At 49.5% G+C, this 23,167-nt stretch overlaps 1 protein-coding gene across 2 annotated transcripts in view; it reads left to right on the top strand.

Moving 5' to 3' along the window:
- The first annotated feature begins 3,509 nt into the window (after positions 1 to 3,509).
- Positions 3,510 to 23,167, top strand: part of Slc4a8 (solute carrier family 4 member 8) — a 70,882-nt gene continuing 51,224 nt past the window's right edge. The window contains exons 1-2 of one of the 2 annotated variants that reach the window (XM_032885161.1): positions 3,510 to 3,521; positions 21,405 to 21,486. Coding sequence is in view for 1 of the 2 variants with exons in the window: in XM_032885164.1 (XP_032741055.1) it covers positions 6,418 to 6,462; positions 21,405 to 21,486 (127 nt within the window). In the remaining variant the exon portion in view is untranslated. Of the gene's footprint in view, positions 3,522 to 6,299; positions 6,463 to 21,404; positions 21,487 to 23,167 lie in introns of those variants that run through there. The other variant, XM_032885164.1, reaches the window with a different exon arrangement.

The raw sequence follows: 23,167 nt of genomic DNA, 5'->3' as shown, positions 1-23,167 counted from the left end.
GATAAGATCCACAGTGAACCCACTTTAAACAAACATTTCTGAGTAGAGTCAGGCTCAGTTAGAAACAGATAAGACAAATGTGTTTAGCATAGCACAAAAGGGCTCAGACTCGGCAATTGGTCCTCCATGAACACCTGCTCCTTGCAAATTCGAGAAGGGCTTCCTGTCAGGTCCACAGCCCCTTTGCTCCAGCTTTCCCTTGCACGTGACAATTTTCTAAGACACGTTTCTCTGTTTTGCTCTGCTCCCCCCGTCCCGTCCTCTGCTCTGTCTAGTTGTCTTAATCAGGGTCCTTAGGAAGGCGGGGGTGGGGGGGGGTGGGGGGGCAGGTCTTGGCCACTGTGCTCATCTCAGAGCTTCCCTTAGTCTGGAGTAAGGTGCAAATGAGTCGGGCACAAGGAAACTCTGGATGCTGCTGATGGTGAGGGGGAGTGTTGTCTGGAGCTCGCTCTCTCTCTCTCTCTCTCTCTCTCTCTCTCTCTCTGTCACACTCTCTCTCTCGGCATTTCATTTTTTCCTCATGAATTGCCATGTTCCAGGCTGGCAGCATGCTGTGAACAAAGAGAATTGCATTCTCTCAGCCGGCTACATAGGCCGTGACTTGGCGAAGGTTGAAAGCAAACCATGCACCTGATTAACCTTGACAAAGAAGTCACCCCCTCCTCCCCTTCTACAGGAAATGCTCCCAGACTACACAGCAGAACAAGCCCTAATTAAGTCTTTCCTGGGATCCATCTTTTCTCCAACCCTTTCTTAGGCTTAGATGTGTAATTAAAAGGGATATTAAGAGACAAAATTTTTTAATTTTTATAAAGGACAGAAAGGGCTAGGGATGTAGGTAGTGCAGTTGGTGGAGTGTGTTAGCATATATTATGTGCCCTGAGTTCAACCCTCAGTACTGGACAAAAAAGCAAATCAACAAACAAAAACCCCACAGACATAAAGTCCAGTATATGTTCTGCTGGAGAACCTGGGGCACTGCCCAGAGTGGGTGAGCAAGGAGCCCCTGGCCGGAGGCCAAACATAGGAACAGGGACGCAAACTGATGGGCAAAATAAGACGCTTTTGATGAACAACAAACTGATTGCAATTATAAAACATTTTCTCAGACATCTTGTTTCTTGCATTTTGTCATTTTTTTCTCACATTCACACTCACGCTCAGTCACACATACAGACACATTCACACACACACATACACATGTACTCACATGCACACAAATTCATACTCACACACATTCACACTCACACTCGTTCACACTCATATTCACACATGCACACACACTCAACATGCACAGACATATACACTCACACATGCACATAAATACACACACCCAATGGCACAATACTTACACACTTACACTCTCATTCACATACACATGCACACAAATTCACACTCACATACACACAAATTCACTCACATACACATTCACACACACACTCACATTATCACACACATGCACACATTCACATGCACACAAATTCACACTCACATACACATTCACACACACATTCTCACACATATGCACACACATTTACACTCACACGCATCACACCTTCACAAACTTTACACATACACACACACAAAGAGACTTTTTGGTTGAGGATAAGTCATAGGAACAACTGTCATCCTTTAGGATTATATCACGTGGTGGCCATCTTCATTTGTGTGAAGTGTACTTTCCAATGTTTACACACTGTCGTACTAACCTTCCAGTGCATCTCTTCAGAACCACCCTGGCCCTGGATCTGTTTACACTATTCAAATTTCGGACTCTGCGTATTTACCTGGAAAGAGACTTAAAAGATTTGTTGTGTAGCCAGGAGTTTAGATCTGCTTCCTCCTCCCTGACTGTAAGAATCACCAACACTACAGAACTGAGAGAAGCAGAGGCAAGCTCCGAAAGACCAAAGAGGTGGGGTCAATAAAGTCAGGAAAGCCACCAGTCATCCTGAGGGAAGGATGTAACCGCGCATGCGCAGCGTCTGGTGTCAGATACCGCTGACCTCAACCCAAGCAGCTCCGTGCACTTGCTGTTCTGGGTGGGTGACCTGGGGTTACTGACACTGCTAAGTTTCAGTTTCTCATCTGTGAAAAGGAATGATAGTCTACCTCAGTCTATCTCACAGAGTTGTGACGAGGATCAGGTGAGATTGTCCCCATGATCCTGAAACTTTGCTGCATCTGTACAGCTTCTTGTCTCTCGTGTGCGTTTTGCAATTTCCCCATTCTATTTGTTCCTCTTCCAGGACCATTGTAGGCCACACAAGGGTTGAGTGCTCTTCCCTGCCCGGCTCCCCCGGGCCCGTTTGCTCACCGGGTTCAGTTACTCGATTGCACTTTTTTTTTTTTTTTTTTACGGTAGTGTAGGGAGCATTTTGTGCTAGAAGACTGATTTCTGGCATGAAGTCAGCCTGCCCAGCTTGGGAAGGAACAGCCAAATGAGTCCTAGGAGGGGAGCCTGTGGTGACAGACTCTGCCTCTGGCCTACTTGCCCTTTGTAATTCTCATAAGTGGCCAGAAGATGGGGCTCTTGACCCTCAAGGGCCAGAGGCCGTGACTCATTGCAACTAAAGTGAACTCAGATCCAGGGAGGGCTCCTGCAAATCGCGTTCCTTGCCCTACCCTGTCTTAACGGTGGGTGACTGAGACCTGTCGAGTGGGGCAGTTAGGTATTTGGGCACATCTTCCCTTTGGTCACCACCTTTAGCCAGGGCCAGTGTAATGAACACTCTGCCTTGGGTTTGTCCTGCAATCCATTCCACCTTCTGGTAGCTAACCGAGATTGCACTGCTTTCTCAAGACAGTGCAGCAAGCACGCGTTCTCTCTCTGCTGTCCTCGGCTCCACGGAGCGCTCTCTGTCATGGAACCCGGTTCTTTCTGTCACAGCCTTCACAGTAGCTGTCGTAGCTTACAGTGATCTTGTCGGACTATTGATTCCTGTCTCTTCACTAAATTCTAGGTCTCAAGGGGGTGGGGGGAGCTTTTCCCGTTGCTGTTTCCCCAGCACCCAACACACAGGATACAGAGCTCTCAGTTAAGCCATTTTAATTAACAAATGATTGAATCCCCGCTTAGTAACTGCCTGACCTAGACGTTGCTTGGTTTCTCTGTGACTCAATTTTCTCATTAGTGAGACAGAGAAATAACAGAGATGCTATGACTACTTCGATAAATGACACATTTATTTCACTAGGTCCTGGTGCCTGGAGGGACTGGCTCCCTAAAGCCTTTTATGGCCTGATTATTATTATACAAGGAAAAATAAAGTCAAAACCCTTTATCCAGTTGTGATGGTTTGTATGTGGTCTGCCCAGGGAGTGGCACTATTAGAAGGCGTGGCCTTGTTGGAGTAGGTGTGTCACTGTGGGTGTGGGCTTTAGACCCTCGTCCTAGCTGCCTAGATGCTAGCAGCCTTCAGATGAAGATGTAGAACTCTCAGCACCTCCCACGCCATGCCTGCCTGGATGCTGTCATGTTCCCACCTTCCTTGATGATAATGGACTGAACCTCTGAACCTGTAAGCCAGTCCCAATTAAATATTGTCCTTATAAGAGTTGCCTTGGGGGGGCTGGAGAGATGATGGCTCAGCGGTTAAGAGCACCGACTGCTCTTCCAAAGGTCCTGAGTTCAATTCCAGGCAACCCCATCGTTCACAACCATCTGTAATAGAATTCGATGCCCTCTTCTGGTGTGTCTGAAGACAGAGACAATGTACTCACATACATTAAATAAATAAATCTTTTAAATATAAAAGTGGCCTTGGTCTTGGTATCTCTTCACAGTGGTAAAACCCTAGGATACAGCTCTCCATGGTTTGACAAGAACATCTTTTTTCTTTTAAACTTTCCCACACCACCCCCAACTTTTCTTTTTAGATTTATTTTTACATATGTGAGAACACAGTTGATCCCATTACAGATGGTTGTGAGCCACCATGTGGTTGCTGGGATTTGAACTCAGGACCTCTAGAAGAGCAGTCAGTGCTCCTAACCACTGAGACATCTCTCCAGTCCCACAAGGGCATCTTCTAATTGCAACATTTATCCCTACTGCTCTTTTCACGACTGTCTTCTGTGTCGGCGAGACTCTGGCTGCTCTGCATGTATCCACTCTCAAATCTTTGCCCCAGACTTGCCATGTTTGCTCTCTTCACCTTGGTTGGTGTGCACGCACCCACTGTGCTGTGCGTGTGGAGGTCTGAGTGAGCTTGTAAGAGTCGGTTTTCTTTTTATGTCGTGGAGGTCCTGTGGAATCAGACTCAGATAATAAGGCTTGGTGACAAGTGGCGTCACCCGCTGAGCCGTTTCTCTGGACCCCGATACATTTATGAATAGATTGAAATAAACGCACATACATTTGCAATCTTCTGGGTGCCTAGCAACCTCTGAGGCTGTGTGGAGGGCAAAGGCAGAGGGGAAAATATCATTGTTGTGAGATAACTGGGCAAGGTTCCATCTACAGATGATCAGACATAACGATGTGAGGGCTGGCGAGATGGCTCAGCGGTTAGGGGCGCTGACTGCTCTTCCAGAGGTTCTGAGTTCAAATCCCAGCACCCAGGTGGGGGCTCACGATCATCTGTAATGGGATCTGGCGCCCTCTTCTGGTGTCTGAAGACAGCTACAGAGTGCTCACATACATAAGTCTTAAGAAAATGATGTGTGTGTATGTGTGTGCATGCGCACGAGCACGTGTTTTACACATTTCGGTGTGTACTCATGTATAAGTACACATGTGGGGGCCAGAGTTTGATGGCAGATGTCTTTCTCAATAGCTTTCCACTTATTTTTTATTAAATGTGCATGGGTGCTCTGCCTGTGTCTATGTCTGTGTGCTACATTCATTTCTTGCACCCGAGGAGGCCAGAAGAGATAGACAGCTTCCCTGGGACTGGCATTATGGATGGTTGTGAGCCTCCATGTAGGACCTGGTACCAACCCAGGTCCTCTAAAACAGGAACAAGTTCTCTTAGCTGTCCAGCCGTCTCTCCGGCCCTCGCCGCCTTATCCTTGGTGAGACAGAATCTCTCACCGTATCTGCAGCTCATCATGGATTGGTTGAGACTGGCTGGCAATCTCCAGGGACTCCACCATCTCTACCTTCCCCTGCACTGGGATTGCAAGCTTTTGCCTCCAGACCCAGTGTTCCCTCAGGTGCTGGGGATTGAACTCAGCCCCTCACACTTACAAAGTAAGGACTTTTTAGACAGAGCCGTCTCCTCAGCTCCAGACATTCAGTTCCTTTTCAGGAACATTAGGAGCCAATCTCGTCTCCTGTTTTGATTACAGTGTGTACTAGTGATATGTGGAGGTTGATTTTTTTTTTTTTTTTTGAGATAAGGTCTCACCAGGAAGTCCAGGCAGGTTTGGATTTGCTGCTGTCCTACCTCAGCCTCCCGAGTGCTAGATGAGCCCGCACCACCATAAGGGTTGAACTTTGACATGTACTGGGTCGTGTTCCTTTCTGCAGTTTTGGCAGAGAATGAGAATGTTGCAACGATCCCTTTCCCCTCAACGGCATGGACTCACCTCCACTCTCAGGAGATCTAAGACAAAGGCCCCTTTCTTTCTCTCAAGCTATGGATGATGACTACTCTGTTTCCTCTTAAACTCAAATCAAGTGGAGCGCCTTACTCGCCACTTTCCAACCTTGCCTCAGATCGGTTAGTTCTGCTGTTAGACAACAATCTGTCTTACAGCATGTCTTTTGGACAAGTTGAAATCATCCTTGGCTCAACCCCCCAACCTCACCCCCACTGTCTGCTGTCAATCTTAGGGAGACCGGAGTCTCAGCCAGTTTTGACTGCTTCCTGACTGCCGCTCTTCAACGCTCTTCAATCTGGCCGCTCACTCAAGGGTTAAAAAGTAATTTTAGAAGGCTCCTCTCTTCTCGTCATTACTTCCCCCTGCCATCTTTGTTTCTGAGGGAAAATTTCTCCAAATTTAAAACCCATCTTCCGAGGAGTAAAATCAGAGTAGGCAAACCCGATACTTTCCCAGGAGTCAGGTGCGGCTGCAAAAGCAGGCGGGGATTTTCAGTTCCTAGCAAGAACTAGGAAGGACCTCAGAGCCCAGAGGCCCCCTAAGGGAGGGAGGCGGTTTCTAAGGCAACCAGCCCAGGGAGGGGTTGGCTCTCTGGCGCCCTCCTCCCTTCTTCCTGGTAGCCCAGGGTACCGCCGGACAGCGTCCTCCCGTGCTCCGCGCGCTGATTGGCTGCTCGGGGAGCCCTCTGATTGGCTGCTGCGGGCGCCTCGCGGGCTGATGGCTATGAAGGTGGCGCCGGTGGATGGTTGACCGGTCGTTGGATCCAGGGTAGGGGTCGCCGCGCGTGCGATCGGCTCACACAGGACCAGAGGGCGCGGACTGCTGCAGCTCAACCTGGAACCCACCAGCGAGACCAGGCTCCGCCCGGCCATGCCCGCCGGGAGCAACGAGCCGGACGGCGTCCTCAGCTATCAGGTGGGCCCCGCCTCCCGCTCCTCCCCGGCTCAGCCTGGGTCCTCTGCCCACCACCCGGCTCCTGCCCCAGCCGGGGTTCCAGGCGTGTCCCTGAGGGTAGGGGGAGGCTCGCGTGGGACGCCAGGGGGCGCTCCGGGTGGCCGGGGAGGGTGACCTTGGGCCGAGCCCGGAGCCGCGGGCACTGCAGCATCCCCTGCGTCGCCTGCTGCTCGGTGTCCCGGAGCAGTGACCTCTGTCCGCCGGTCCCTGTTGGCCGCAGACGCCGGCTTCTGGCCTTGCCTCGTTGTGCTGTAGGTGGAGAGGGAATCCAGGGACCTTGCGCGGGTCTTTGTGTTTTGACCCTGGTTCCTCAGTGGCACAGAGGAAACCTTGCAAAGACCGGGAGGCTGGGAACAGCCCCTGAGAATGTGACCGGCTTTGTGGATCCCTCCCTGCTGCCCAGACATCAGACAAGTTCTGGGTAGGGATGCACATGGACCAGGGTAGCGGTGAGGTGTCAAGAGCGACACCACCAGCCTTAAATAGTTGATACTAGAACTGCAGGGGTGGCTAATGTTAGGAAGCATCGGACTAGGGTCTGGGGGTTCAGTTTCCAACCTGCTTCTCATGGGCTTTGAGATCTGTGCAAGCTACCTGCCCCCTTCGAACCCCGGTCTCCCCGTCTATTAAAATAGAAATATTGGTACGGTTTACTTCACAAGGCTGTTTTAAGGACTCTGTGAAACACAGTTTATCGTGTGATATCCAGTGAGTCGTAGCCCTTTTGAATGATCACACTGGCTTCCTTGTGAAGCCGGATCAGGTGTGGTTACTGCCCTGCAAAATGAGGGTTTGAAGGAGGGAAGGGGGCTGAGACGGAGACTAGTACCGAGGCAGGAAGGGTGGCGGGCCTTGGAAGCAAATGCCAGGAGTGGCTTCTGCAGGAGGCATGGAGAACTTCTTGTGTGTCGTGAGGTGGGCATGACCCTCCCGGCCCTCTTCCAGCCTTTGCTTTGTCACAAATGTATGTTCACAAATATGTGATCTAAGATTTTGGAAAGCCTTTCCACATCTGATCTTATGACATGCTGTGGTGTAGCCAACCTCTGTTTGGGAGACAGTGAGTCAAAATAGGCCATGCTCCTGCCTCTTCCAACTGGTGGAAAAGGAGGGGAATTAGCGCTTTTTTTTTTTTTTTTGTTCTTTTTTTTCCGGAGCTGGGGACTGAACCCAGGGCCTTGCGCTTCCTAGGCAAGCGCTCTACCACTGAGCTAAACCCCCAACCCCGAATTAGCGCTTTTTTAATTGTTTGTTTGCTTTACCTCTGGTGGTTCTAGGGGATGGACTGCCTTCCACTCGCTAGGCAATGTGGCTCTACCACTGAGCCATTCCCTGGCCTGAAGTTAAGAATTGTGTGTGCATGCCTGTGTGTGTGTGTGTGTGTGTGTGTGTGTGTGTGTGTGTGGTGGTCGGAGCTTGTCATCTGGTTTGCACTTTATTTACTCATACACGTTCTTACCCTGAACATCAGCTGGCGGGTGAGCCCTTGGGACCTGCCTGTGGTGTCCCCACCTCTGGTCCCTGCCCTTTCCATCTCCCCCCCATCTCCCCCTGGTCAATGCTGGCTTTGACACGGGTACTGGGAGTCTGGATTCAGGTCTTCATGCCATAACAAAACACTCTCTACCCTTCCCTGTTTCCCAAAGTGAGCAGTCTTAGTCAACCGCACAAAACACAGTAGTCCCAGTACTGGCAGCCTGAGGCAGGAGGATGGTGTGCTTGAGGTCAGCATAGACTATTATAATGAGGCCCCATCTCAAAAAAAAAAAAAAGATTCTGCATGAAGGAAATGTGTCATTATAAACTCAGGTGCTTTGGCCAGTCCTGTGAGAGCGTGCATGACTCAGACCATGGGAGAGTTTTCTAAAGAAGAAAATTTGGGCAAAGGTCTGGAGAGTGAACATCAGCTGGAGGAAGAGGTGGAAGAACTCGGAAACAGGACAGGATGTTCAGACGTCCTGTGGCAGATGTGGAACACCCTCTGGAAGGACAGTGTGGTGCAGCCCCAGCAACGGGGGGAATGTGAGGTGTGTCCTGGGTTTGTAACATAGGGAGACACTGTGACCCCTGCTGAAGAAGCTGGTATTTGTCCAAGGACTAAGAGGTGAGGGGGTGGGGAGGTGAGATAGGAGAGAGGGCTCAAGAGACAAAAGTTGGGGTCCTAATCAGGGGTGTTGTGAGGAGATCTGCCTATAACATGCAGACTTTGCACAGGCTGTATCAAGTACACAGTATCACTCGGGTTCTCCTTTGTGCCCGCTGTGCACATAGTGGGCACGCTCTCTATAGTGAGCTACAACGCCTGTGTGGGTGATGGAATGGGCAGAGAATAGGACCCCATGGAGTCAGGCGCCAGGAAGGAGAATGAGGGGGGAATGGGAAGGGCTTGAGGGGACAGTTAGCCATGGGCAGTCACCTTAGTGGCCAAGCCTCCTGTGCCCACCTGAGACAGGACCTTGCAGAGCCGGTGGACTGTGTGAGCGTTTGGAAGCAAAGGTCCGAACACCACAGTTGCACACCCTGAGTCTAGACTGTTTTCCTGGGACAGGCTCCAACCTGGACCTTCTGATGTATCTGTGCACAGCTGCCCCAATTCCAGCAGCCAGAGGGGGTTTAGAAAGGCAAGCCTCATCGTGCCATGTCTTATCTCAAAACCTGCCAATGTCCTCTTGTGCAATTTAGAATAAAATCCAAACTCCTCCATGACTTACCAAGGTTTGACATGGCCAAGGAAGGCTTCACCCAGTACCCCCAGACTGCGCTCTCTGGCCACGCCCTCCAGCTCTGGCTTGCTTTGCATTTCCTTGGTTTGACAAGCTCCCTTGCAGCTGTAGATTTGTCCTCTTTCTAGGACACTCTCCCTCCTCATGACTCACTTGGGTCTCCTGACCTCCACCCCTGAGTCAGAGACCTCTGCAGGATTCGATTCGCTTTCCTTCCCAGCACTTGCATGTGAGTGTGCTTGTCTTGATATCCTGCTGTCTCTTTAGCTGGAAGCTTCAGGAGCCAGGAAGAGGCAGACGGTTCTGTCTAACCCTGCCTGGTGTCCAGCCTGTGCTCGGCTGCTGTGAATGAACAAACAGCTTGCGGGCCCGAAGCGGAAGTGCCTCTCCTTCTGGGGCTCTTGGTCTGCTAGGCAGGATTTGCACGAAAGGATTTGTGGGCGGTCAGTGGCCCACACACACTGTACCTTTGCTCAGGTTAGTGAGCCACAGGATCTTTCCCCTCCCCTCCACTGAGGAAATTCCTTCCTGACCTTCCAGGCTAGCTCCGTGTGGCTCTTCCAGAACTCGACACTCAGGCTGTCTGTTGGCACCACCTGCCATGGGTTCTCATGTCTTCACCGCCTGTGGACCACGCAGGCTCCTTTTTGCATTTACTCCACGCTCCCCTTCATTTGCTAGCGTTGCCTGCCTTCCACAGGCGCCAGGCCCCATGGTAGGCCCTTTCCGTCACCTCACGGTCACCTTTTCTTCTTTAGTCCCAGTGCTGAGGTTGAATCAGGCCTCACTCCGTGACCGTCTCCTACCCCAGCTTACCTTTTCTGTAGCTCTGAGAATTGAGCACCATTACTGTTCCTGTTTCTCAGATGAAGAAACTGAAATGTAGACTTCTGGAAGGGCAGAGCCACCTCCCTCCATCCCTTGGCCGTAACCTCCTGTTAGAGCGCCTGGCCCTGAGTGAGCCCTGCGAGGTGCTTGGGAAAGCCTGTATCGGAGCGCAGCTCACCGGAGTGGGAGTGGGGGCCGGCCGGAGGCCGAGTTAACAACTTAACTTTGCTAGCTCTCTGGAGGTGTTGCTGGAATTTCAGGAGTTGATGGACTCTTTAAAGGTGTGTGTGTGTATATGTGTGTGTCTGTGTGTGTGTCTGTGACTGTATATGTGAGTGTGTGTATCTATGTTAGTGTGAGTGTGTGTGTGTGTGTGTGTGTGAGAGTGTGTGTGTGTGTGTGTGTGTGTGTGTGTGTGTGTGTGTGTGTGAGTGTGTGTGTGTGTTGCAGGGTTGGGGCACTAATGGAGGGAGGCAAGGAAAGCCCCTGCTCTGTGCTGGAAGATCTTACAGCCTCATAGTTCTGGTCAGCACTTGCAGACCTGCCCAGTGTTGAAGAGAAACCCAGGAGGTTGGACACCTTAGGATCCGGGTAAGCTAGTGCTGGGCCTCTCTGGGCCACCCAGGGAGTGCAGAGGCAGGATTGAGGGAAGCAAAGAAGTCTGGCTCACTTAGCAGAAATCTTCAGAAAAACGAAACCTGAATCCTGGAGCTGGGCACAGGAGTGAATGACTGAGACCCCCAACACCCTGGAAAGATAGAAGCGTGCAGGTGAATAGTTCAAGGTCAAGGGGAGATGGATCAACGGATTGAGCCCTTCTGTACAAACCTGACCATTTGAGTTTGAACCGTGGGACCCACGTGAAGGTGGAGAGAAGGAATAGACTCCACAAAGTTGTCCTCTGACCTCCACAGGTATACCACAGCAAGCACATGCCCACATACCACACACACAGACACACACAAGCATACACAGACACAGACACACACACACAGACACACACACACAGACACACACACACAGACACACACACACACACAGACACACACACACACACAGACACACACACACAGAGACACACGTACACACACACTCTCTCTCACACCTCTCTTTCTCTCTCTCTCTCTCTCTCACACACACACACACACACACACACACTCTCACACCTCTCTTCTCTCTCTCTCTCTCTCTCTCTCTCACACACACACACACACACACACACACAAACACACACACACACACCCATGCACACAGGAACCCATGGTGGCATGATACTAAGAAAGACAGGTCAGCAGTTAAGAACACTAGTTGCTCTTGCAAAGCACCCGAGTTCAATTCTCAGCACCCACATGGTGGTTCACAACCCCATCCAGGGCCTCTGGTACCCTCTTCTGAAACCAGACACCCGTGTGTTTCACACACGCAAGCAGGCAAAACACTCACACGCATAGATAAATGTAAAAATAAGTTCACAGTCAATCTTGGCTGCATAGGGTTCCCGGCCAGCCTGGGCCATGGGAGTCTGCCGCTACACCAACGAGCAAAGGGAGAATGTCAAACCCTGGTGTGAGGGAGAATGTCAAACCCTGGCGTGTGGCGGTAACTGAGGAGTCCAGTGGAGGACGGACCTCACACCTATGTCTTACGGTGGACCTGAAGCAAACTCCCCGGACAAGAGGTCCTGAGATTGGTTTCTAGTGTTCAGTGGCTTTGGCACAAGGAGCACAGCACATATTTGCTGGGGAAATGAATGGTGGGCTCCGTCGATTGCTGCCCCATTCCTGAAGGCCCGGGGCAGTTGATGGTAAGCAGGCGATGAGTGTTTGCTCAACGCCACTAAACAAAACCCCAGTTCCAGACGGAGGTTTGCCCCTCACTGCCTTGCAGTACAGTGTATGGCCGTTCACCCTCCCAGCACATGGCAGGGGTACGAGAGCCTTCGGGCGCCTTCCTCTGGGCTTCGCCAGCTCTGCTGGGCAGCTCTGTCGGAGGGCTGTGGGCTGACTTGCTGAGCAGAGCCTGTGGCATAGAGCAAGGGGCAGCTGAGGCTCCTTCAGAGCTGCAGGGAATCCTCTCAGTGCTGTTTGCCCGGGCAGAGAGCAGCCATAGTCAATGCCTCGGTGATCCTCAACCGCTGCTAGGTTACGGCCACGCCTTAGGTAATGGGGCCTCTGGTCATTTCCCACAAGGTGGGGGAGGAGTTCACGCTGGCTTTGGTAGTTAGGGAGTCAGACAGAATCTCCGTTGCCTCCTGTCTTGTTAGACGAAGCCCTGCCTGCCCCCTTTGACTTGTTTCTTCCTCTGCTCTGCCTGCTTCAGAGCCAGAAATCACGTCTTTGAGGCTCTGGTTTTTCCCCTCAGATCTTCCTCTCCGACTTTGCTTTTCTGCCTCTTGCTTCTATGAAAGATTTTTTTTTTCTTTTCGGAAAATATTTATGTGGATGAGTGTTCTCCGTGTATGTACAGTTACCACAGAGGCAGGAGAAGGCATTGGATTCCCTGGAACTGGAGTTACAGGTGGTTAAGAGCCACCACATGGGTGCTGGGAACTGGACCCAAGTCCCTGGCAAGAGCAACAAGTGGTCCTACCCTAGGAACCATCTCTCCAGCCTTTATCACCAACCCCTCCCCCCCCAAAGAAAGGATCTTCCTATGTAGCCCAGTCTGGCCTTGAATCTTGCTGCTTCAATTTCTCGAGTGCTGGACTCTAAGCACGCTCTGCCACGCCCGGCTTCATGGTGCCTTTAATCACGTACGCTTCCTTTGCAGTTTGCATGTTTTCCAAGAGTCTTATTGGAAGATGAGTTGATCAGTAACATGATCCACTTTATCAGTACTCTTAATTCTCCTCTGCCGGGTAAAGTCACAAAGTCTGATGTCACTGCGGCTTAGATGTGCGTCTCTCTGGGAAAATTACTCTCCAAGCCTATGCTAATTAGGGGTGACTCGAGGTGGGGTTCAAGGAAAGAAGCAAGAGCCACTGTGCTGTCTCATTTCCCAGGCGACTGGACAGCGGGAAGGGAGCTCACACCAGTGACTCCTGCCACAAGGCCTTGTGGACCACCTTTTCTTGTGGTCGGGTATCCATCCGTAGGTATTGAGGAAGTAACTAAAGGCACTCAGGCATGTCCAGCCTTTCGACCTTGTGATACCTCGTTGTCCTCGAAAGTTCACTCTTGAGAACCGCATAGCTCCTGAGTTACCAAAGAGATCCTAGCTTTGTCTTTATCTGTCCCAAGCCACAATGAGAGAGGAACAGAGATCTGGGCCAGACTTGGTGACCAGGGCTCCAAGGGGCCAGGAAGCTGGTGTTGTGCTGGGCAAAGAGGCAGATCGAGAGCAACCGGAGGGCGGGCGCTGAGAAACAGGGCGCTGGGGTATGTGAGGAGGAGCACTGACTGCGCGAATTTCAGGCTGTTCTCGCCGTGGGCAGTATTAACACGCAATTATTAATACAACTTGAGCCTTCCGCTTTCTCAGCTCTTGTGAGCTCTTACTTAGCTCTGAGTTAAGAGCCTGTTGAAGATTAGGCAGGGTAAATTTACAGCACAACCAGAGGCTTAAGTAAGTATTCCATTGGAGTCACTCACCAATTCTAGTTGTACCAACTTCTTTTGCCAACCGGGAACCCCTGAGGTAGGGCTGAGGGGCACCCTGTGCAGAGGACTCACCCCGGGAAGGTGGAGCTCATCTCTGCAGTGCTGATTTTAAGATGTCAGAATACATCTGTGCTCAGGACTCTGTGATGCTGTCTTCTTGTTCTGGTTGGCAGCGAGGGGTGGGTGGGATGGGAGGGTTTACCATGATCGAAAGCATTAGATCCGTGGGATGTGGTGGGGCGGGAAAGGCATGTTTGAGATAAAGTTTGGAAGGGTGATGGGGTTTATCTGGGCAGGTCCATCTCCACAGATGGGACAGCAGGGCTCTGTGTGGCTTCTGCCTACAGCCTTCATTCTCTACTGCTTCTGGGCCATGTCTTGGCATTGGGAGCATTACGTAAGGTTCAGTCCTGTTCCTGTCTTTTATTGGTCATTCCTGGAAATGAGACTTTGATTTGCCATTCAGATCTGACTCTTTTTTTTTTTTTAAAGCTAACTAACTAATTAATTAATTAAAAAAATTTTTTTTGGTTGAGACAGGGTCTCACTGTGTAGCCCTGGCTGGTCTGGAACTCAATATGTAAACCAAGTTGCTCTTGAACTCAGAGATCTACATACCTCCTGAGTGCTGGTGTTAAAAATGTCACTATCCCCAGTTTCATTCATTGTCTTTAATAGTATTTTTTGAAATTATAATATGGGGGTTGGGGATTTAGCTTAGTGGTAGCCCTGGGTTCGGTCCCCAGCTCTGAAAAAAAATTATATGATTATAAAAAAATTGTATGATTAAAAAAATTATATGATTATATTATCTCTCCCTTTTCTTTCCCATCCCCCAGCACCCACCATGAACCCCCTTGCTCTCTGTCTCTCTGGAATTCATGGCCTCTTTTCCTTTACTCATACATGCATACACTTGCATACCCATGCATAGACATGTACACACACGTGCATACACATTCACAGAGATATTCACACATACATACCACACACATACACATACACATGTATAGACACATATGCACATACACACATATGCACACATGTATACACATATCACACATGTGTACACATGCATGTACATATATGGGAACATACAAATATATACAGACAGACACACAGGTACACATATGCACACATATACCACATACATGCGCATACACACATACCACACACATGTGCACACACATGCCTGCACACATACATGCACAGACACAGACACAGAGATACACATGCACACATGCATGCACACACACACACACACACACACACACACACTCCTAAATATATACTTACAACCTGCTTAGCCCACAGGTTACTTGTATGTGAGTACTGCCAGGGCACTTGGTATTGGATAACTAGTTGGCAGGGTCTTCCCTGAAGAAGACCATCTTTTAAGGTTTATAACAGCGGTTTATCTCTCAATACCTGCCGTGCGATGCCAGTGATTTAATGAAAAAGGTTCACTTCCATTTTTATTTATGTGTGTGTGTGTGTGTGTGTCTTTGTGTGTGCGTGCGTGTGTGTGCGCGTGTGTGTACACGTGTGTGTATGCGTGTGTGTGTGTATGCATGCGTGTGTGTCTTTGTGTGTGCGAGTGTGTGTACGCTTGTGTGCGCGTGTGTGTACACGTGTGTGTGCATGTGCGTGTGCGTGTGCGTGTGCGTTCCAGTGTCTGTGAACACCAGGAGAGAGCGTCAGTCCCCTGGAGCTGGAGTTTATGGGTGGTCGTGAGCTGTCTGATGTGAGTGCTCAGAACTGCACCTTGGCCCTCTACAAGAACACCCAGTGCTCCTAGCAGCTGAGCTGCCTCCAGCCGTGCGATTTCAGTGCCTCAATGTGAATTAACACCTCCGTTCTTTTTATCTAGTCCCTGGGACCCTCCAATTCATGTTTAACAGGCAGCATCATCAATGAGTCACGGGAGGGAGTATGGGAAGAGGCGCATTTGTAAGGACGATTTCTCTCTAATTCACTGCTCTCTCTCCCTTGCTCCCGTCCCTACTCTCTCCTGAGCCATGAGCTCCTCTGAGAATCTGGGGAAAGCTATGAACTGCCCCACACCACCAAATGCACATACAGCCGTCTCCCGCTCTGGTGGTGCCCGTTCATCGGTATCCTAGAAGGTCACGGACTCCACGTTGGTCAATCTTGCTTCCTGTGAGCAGTGATGGTGGTAGAGGCAGGCGTAGCCATCCTTTGCGGCACCTGCTGCAAGCATGAACCAACCGAGTGGTCTGAGGCTTCCTTTCCAGTTTAACAATTTCAAACGAACTCGGCATGTGCTTGAAAGTTGGGGAACATCTCAGATGTACAGCAAGGAGAGGTATTTGCATAATGAGTCATCCCGTATCAATGACTGGGCGTCTGCAGTGAGCACACAGACCATCGTGTCTCCCCCGTTTCCCTCTGCTCTCCATGGAGCTCACAGGGGTGCACACGGCTTACGGGGGTGCACATGGCTTACAGGGGTGTACATGGCTTACAGGGATGCATATAGCTTACAGGGGTGCACACAGCTTACAGGGATACACATAGCTTACAGGGGTGCACAGTGCTTACAGGGGTGCACATGGCTTACAGGGGTGTACATGGCTTACAGGGATGCACATAGCTTACAGGGGTACACAGTGCTCACAGAAGTGCACAGAGCTAATGGGTGCACACTGCTAACAGGGGTGCATGCTGCTCACAGTGTAGGCGACTGTGCTGGGCTGTAGGAGATGCTCAAGAAAGACAAATACATGCTTCCAGCTGTTAGGCGCTCATGGCCTACGCCAGGTACATGTGTTTAAGCAAAGCAGAGGCAGGTGGATTTCTGAATTCCAGGCCAGTCAGGGCTACATACTGAGATCCTGGCTTAAAAAGGAAAGCAAGAAGAAAGGAACTCATGGACAGAAAGGTGAGCAGAGCAGGTGTTTGGTTTGTTTTGTTTTGGTTTTGGTTTTCACTTAAAAATGGTTCCTTGTCGGGTGGAGAGATGGCTCATTGGTTGAGAGCTCTGCTGGCTGCACTTGTAGCGGACCCTGGCTCACCCAAAAGGCTGCTCACAACCGTCTCATCTCCGGTTCCAGGGGATCTAATGCCCTCTTCCGGCCTCCCCCAATATCAGGCACGCACGTGGTGCACAGACATGTAGGCAAAACACCCTACACACACATAAAAGTACACGTTAAAAAAAACTGTGGTGTAACTCGCTTAATGTGCAAGGCCCTAGGTTCGACCTCCAGTACAGCACAAGGGAAAAGGAGCAGAAGATGGTTCTGTAGAACTCTGTGCAGAGGAGCCGGAAGCAGAAATGGTGAAAACTGTTCATCAAATCGCAACACCGCGGGGCTGCGGGAGGGATGGGGGTGCCTGAGGACTCTGAGTGTTATGAAGTAATACTGCATAGGTCAAACCAGGCTTTCCTTCCCCTCCTCCTCCCTGCCCCTCTCCAGGGTCTTCCTGTGTAGACTTCTTGGCCAGCCACTACTCACTGTATGGCCCAGGCTGGCCTTGAACTCACAGCTGTCTGTCTGCTTCATCTCTGATCACAATAAGAATTCTGTCCGAAAAGACTTCAGTGTGTCTGTCTCTAAACTGTGTTGTAGAGGCCTCTGCCACGCCAGCACGGCATGTAAAGGGGACAGGCTCTCCCACTGCGTGTCCTGTCAGCATCCACATTTGCCTCTCACATGTCCACACGCCTTGTTCATTCTGATTTCTAGAGACTTTGTAATACAGAGCTTTATTTTCACAGTATAATCCAGAAGGGACAGGACATTCTCTTGCAGCCCCTCCCCGCCCTCCATTATGGTCGTCGTCCCCTATGAGCAGCTCTCATAGCTTACGTTAGGGCGGGGTCTCAGTGGTGTACCCTGCCCTAAAATCCTCCGTGCTTGACTTTAAGCCCCTGCCCCAGACCCTCGGGAGGACTCTTCGTTTTTAAGTCTCCATAGTTTTGTCTTTTCCTGAATGTCAGAGGACTGGGATTATCCAGTACATAGACTATTCTTCTCTTCTTTTCTCTTTTTCTTTTTCTTAAAAGAACTTCCCTAGAACTAGTGATCCTCCTGCCTCAGCTTCCTGAGTTCTGAGATTACAGTTTGTGTGTTCTTCTAGAGGGACATCTCGGTGGCTTTTAAGTATTCAGCAGTTAGGAGCAGAACTTCCGTGAACATCTACGTTCAGGATTTCGTGTGGATTTAAGTTTCAGTTGTAGTGGTAAATACCAAACAGTCTATTACGGAATAAGAATGTGTTTAGTGGGTTGGGATTTAGCTCAGTGGTAGAGCGCTTGCCTAGGAAGCAAGGCCCTGAGTTCGGTCCCCAGCTCGGAAAAAAAAAAAAAAAAAAAAAAAAAAAAAAAAAATGTGTGTTTCGAAGAAGCCCTTCCACCATGACTGCAAACATTTGCCCTTCCCAGGTAGCCCCGAGAGCTCTGTTGTTTCCCATTCTCGACACTGTTGTAGCACGCGGTGCCCTCAGATGCCCAACACCACGGCTACAACCAACAGTGCGAGTAAAGGCTAGACCTGACCACTCACGCTAATCCTCACACACTGAGAGGCCAGCCTGGGCGGCAGAGCGAGTTCTAGACCAGCCTGAGCTTCAGGGTGTGACTTCTCGAAAACCAAAAATGAAAGAACAGTTTGTGATGTTCTCTCTCCGTTGTTCCGACTGGGGACGCCGCTAAGGATGGCTGGACGCTTTGTCCTGATTTCCCCTCTGTGGTACGCTTCACCGGGAACTGAACTGGAGCCCTCCCCGGCCTGCTCCCGTGCAGTGCTGCTCAGAATAGATTCTTCTGAAGTCGGCACACGACCAGTCTCACATCTGCCTCTGTTCCGTTTTTTATTTTGAGAATTCCTTATAACAAAAGATTTAATTTATGTGTGTGTGTCTCTCTGTCTCCCTCTCTGTCTCTCTCTGTCTCTCTGTCTCTCTGTGTCTCTGTCTCTCTTTGTCTCTCTGTCTCCCTGTCTCTCTGTCTCTCTCTGTGTCTCTGTGTCTCTCTGTGTCTCCCTGTCTCTCTCTCTCTCTCTCTCTCTCTCTCTCTCTCTGTGTGTGTGTGTGGGGGGGGGACTCCCGTGGGGCCAGTAGAGGGTGCTGGCCCCCTGGAGCTGGACTTACTGTGGTTTTAAGCCATCTAAGGTGGGTGCTGGGACCTGAACTTGGGTTCTCTGGAAGAGCTGTACACTCTTAACCACTGAGCCATCTCTCCAGCCCTGATCGGATTGTCTATAAAAGACTTATAAAGTAAGATAGTCAAAGAAGTCTGCCCGCTGTCCCTGAGTCTGTCTTATTATCTCTCTCCCCTGTAAGTAGCTTTTAAAAAACAGGCTCTTGTAACTTGTTTTTTCTTTTTATAATTTTTATTTATGTTTTTGCTAATGTGTAAGGGAGTTTTGCCTGCATGTATGTCTGTGCACCATGTGCATGCAGTGCCTGTGGAGGTCAGAAGATGGCGTTACAGTCCCTGACTGGATTTACAGATGGTTGTGAGCCACCATGTGGATGCTGGGAATCGAATCAACCACTGAGCCATCTCTCTAGACCCCTTTCTTGTAAAGTATAGCCAAGCATTTATATCCCATCTCCATTTCTCCAACAAAGTGTAGCAAGTCACAGGGTTTTTTGTTTTTTTTTTTCCACTTTGCTTTTGAAACTTGATATTCTATCCTGGGAATATTTTTCATTGTAGTAAAATACGTATTTTTAAATATCTATGAAAGTGAATTATCAAATTAATTACTCTAACTGACATTTGACATTCTATTTCTTTAAAAAATTTATTTAACTTCGCCTCGTTAAAAATACTTCTCACTGTGGACCGACTGCCTGTCTTCAGCTTGTGTCATAGAGGAGCAGGCGAAGTGTCTTGAGAGAGCGAGTTGGGCATCTGAGCCATACCAGGAGGGAGGGTGAGGACCTGACAGTAAGTGCAGGCCGCGCGGAGGTGAGGATGTGCCCATCTCCCTGGGCACAGGAGCTGGCCAGAGCCGCGCACCAGGAAAGGACAGCTACACCAGGTTACCAGGGAATGTGCTTTGGCTGGGTAAGTCGGTGCCCTGTGAGGTGGGAAGGTGTCTGAAATCACAGCCACTGCTTAAAAAGACTTGCTAAGCACACATTATATGGACATTTCTGTGCTAGGTACAGGGCTATACTCTTTTGTTTTCTTTTAATTTTGTGGCAGGGCCTTACTATGCAGCACTGACTGACCCAGAGCTTGCCGTGTAGACCAGGCTAGCTTCTGCTTCCTGAGTGCTGAGATTAAAAGCATGGAATACCACTCCCGGGTTGTTTTTTGTTGTTTGTGTTTTTGAATTAGGGATCTGTGTGTGGGTATGCATGCCTGCATGAGAGGGCCTCAGATCTTCTGGAGCTGGAGTTACAGGCTGCAAACTGAACTTGAGTCCTCTGCAAGAGTATACACAGTCTCTATCACTCAGCCATCTCTCCACATCCCCAATACGTGTGTGCGTGTGCGTGTGTGCGTGCATGTGTGTGTGTACATGTGTGTGTACGTGTGTGTGTGCATGTATGTGTGTGTATGTGTGCACATGTGTATGCATGAATTGTGTATGTGTGTATGTGTGTGCATGTATGTGTGTGTACGTGTGTATGTGTGTGCATGTATGTGTGTGTACATGTGTATGTGTGTGCATGTATGTGTATATATGTGTGTATGTGTGTATGTGTGTATGTGTGGTGTGTGTGTATGTGTGTATGTGTGTGTGTGTGTGTATGTGTGTGTGGTGTGTGTGTGTGTGTGTGTGTATGTGTGGTGTGTGTGTATGTGTGACATGTGTGGTATGTGTATATGTGTGACGTGTGTGGTACGTGTGTATGTGTGATATGTGTGGTGTATGGTGTGTATGTGTGTATGTGGTGTGTGGGGTGTGTGTGTATATGTGTGGTGTGTGTGTGTGTGTGTGTGTGTGTGTGTGTGTGTGTGTGTGCATGTGTGTGTGTGTGTGTATGTATGGATGTGTGGTGTGTGTGTATGTGTGTGCATGGATGTATGTGTATATGTGTATGTGTGTGCATGGATGTATGTGTATATGTGTGGTGTGTGTGTATGTGTGTGCATGGATGTATGTGTATGTGTGTATGTGTGTGCATGGATGTATGTGTATATGTGTGGTGTGTGTGTATGTGTGGTGTGTGTGGTATGAATGTGTGTATGTGTGTGTATGTGTGCATGTGTGTATGTGTGTGTATATATGGATGTGTGGTGTGTATGTATGTGTGTATGTGTGTGGATGGATGTATGTGTATATGTGTGGTGTGTGTGTATATGTGTGGTGTGTGTGTGTATGTGTGTATACATATCATTCCTATCTGGAGTTTCAGTATGCCATTAGGATATAAAATTGGAGGCTAGGTTAGTTTGGACATGATGGGCAGTCACCACTCAGGGCAAGTGCCTGCTAGGATTCGCCAAATTGCAAGTGGCTGTGCAGGTGTGTAGCTGGGGTTGGCTGAAAGGACAGAGCTGCTCAGTCTTATTTTCTCCCAGTTCGTCCATGACCTTGGGTATAGTTATTTAATGTGCTCTGGGTCTTGGCTACTCACAAAATGGGTAAGAGAATAGCCGGTGGCATATTTGCATCTCAAGGCTATTGTGTGGTTCCAACTAAGAATATACATAAGCCACCTCTAGGTATCTCGGAGCACCTTGGTATACACTGTGGTTCGAAGTATTTGAATGAATGAATATTTGTATTTTTTGTGACTATTTATTTGCATATCTGTTTTTAAACAGAGACCAGATGAGGAAGCTGTGGTGGATCAGGGTGGGACCAGCACGATTCTCAACATTCACTATGAGAAAGAAGAGTTGGAAGGTAAGTCCAGCGAAACCAGGGCTGTCTGGCTTGGGAAGATCAGGCCCGCCTTGCCCTTAAGAGACCATGTTCACGTCCCGACTCTTTCTTTCTGGCTGTCAGACCCTGTGGGGGAAAAACAATTAACTTCCTTAGCCTCTTGTTCCCTTGTCTTAAAAAAAAAAAGGAGAGATATGAACCCCATCCATCCAAACGGTTTATCAGAGGCCCGAGACAGTGCTCAGAGACTTGGAAGCGCAACATAAATTTTAATAATAACCATTTCTTTGAGGATGTGAAATACTCATTTAGCTCGCCGATTTTTTTTTTTATAACCGTGCAGAAATGTATCTACACAAATTTAAAAGCAAATAAAATATCAGTAATTTAAAAGTTCAGTTTGGCTGTAATTTTTTTAACCACAATTTCTAACTATGCCCATTTCTACCTTATTTAAAAAAAGAAATCTAAGCAAGCAAATGGAATACAGAAGTAGGCCAGAAAAGACTCCGAGAGTTCACAGTACAAGATTATATAAAACCCCAGTGAGACGGAAGGGGAGGGGCCATCCTTGTTGCCAGTGAGATGGAAGGGGGAGGGGCCATCCTTGTTCCCTGGCTCCCCCCCCCCTTCTCATTGGACTGTTGTATGCTGTCCTGTATTCCTTTATCCTGGGAGCTGGGGGAAGGGGCTGGTTGGATTCCTCATCATGGTTCCTCATTAGTGATGACATTCCATTATCCTGGAATATTCAGTGCAGCTTTCTCTCCCTGTGTGAGAGGCAGCTGGGCTTCCCCTACTTTGATGCCACTTTCCGATGCTCAGACGGCGTGCACGTGCGATGATGTGTTCTCTCTGTACTGCCTGTTCCCACCATGGGTTTTGCATCAAACTGGCCCAGGCCCCAGGGAAAACGGAGCCTCTGAATGGGCAACCAAAGAAAGCAGGGAGGCTGACTCAGCCTCTGGGTCTGTTCCGTGGAGATGTGCATGGGTGGCGTGTGGGTGGAGGGCGGCGGGCGGTGTGTGGTGTGCTGGTCAGTGGTGTTAGGAAGATCAAGGCCGTGTTCTGTAAGTCACCAGATGGATGAAGGGATGGAGAAAGTGGGAGCAGGAGGGTGTGAGGGGTGGCGGCTGAGGGGTAGGGGTGGGCTGCTGGTGGTGGAAGGCCTCTGCGAGTCAGGCTCCTGTTCCTCTGTAGTCTGTTAACCCCACCGGGTGAGAAGACACTGCCACAATTTTGAGGGAAACTTGAGGCCAACTTTATTAAATACTGTCCAGAACAATGGACACGCACCAGGCCCACACCCAGATTCTCAGAGCAAGGCACAGAAGTACATTAGCCAGGGGCTTACAAAGGCAAAACCCACAAGGCTGCACATTTCCCACCTACATCCAGTCAGAGGCAAACACACATTGTGAGGTGCCTCCTGCCTACGTACTGCCCTCCAACACGTGATCAAGCACGTCTGGTGTGGTTGGGACGAGCAAGCTTGTTTACAGAAGCAAACAAATGCACGACTTGTTATCCCACGTGAACAACAACCCCAGCATTTGAGGAAATTGTCTTTGTGCTACCGGGCTAACAGGGTGGAGGCATTCTTGTCTTATAGATCTCTCAGGCATAGTAATTTAAACTTAAGCCCTAACTTTGGCCCTCACAGTACCTCAGGCATGTGCCAGTGTTGGGTGTTGCTATCCTC

The sequence above is a fragment of the Rattus rattus genome, chromosome 1 (assembly GCF_011064425.1).
Source record: "Rattus rattus isolate New Zealand chromosome 1, Rrattus_CSIRO_v1, whole genome shotgun sequence".
Lineage (NCBI taxonomy): Eukaryota > Metazoa > Chordata > Mammalia > Rodentia > Muridae > Rattus > Rattus rattus.
Note: the sequence above shows the minus strand (reverse complement) of the source record. Positions and strands in the feature narration are given on the sequence as shown.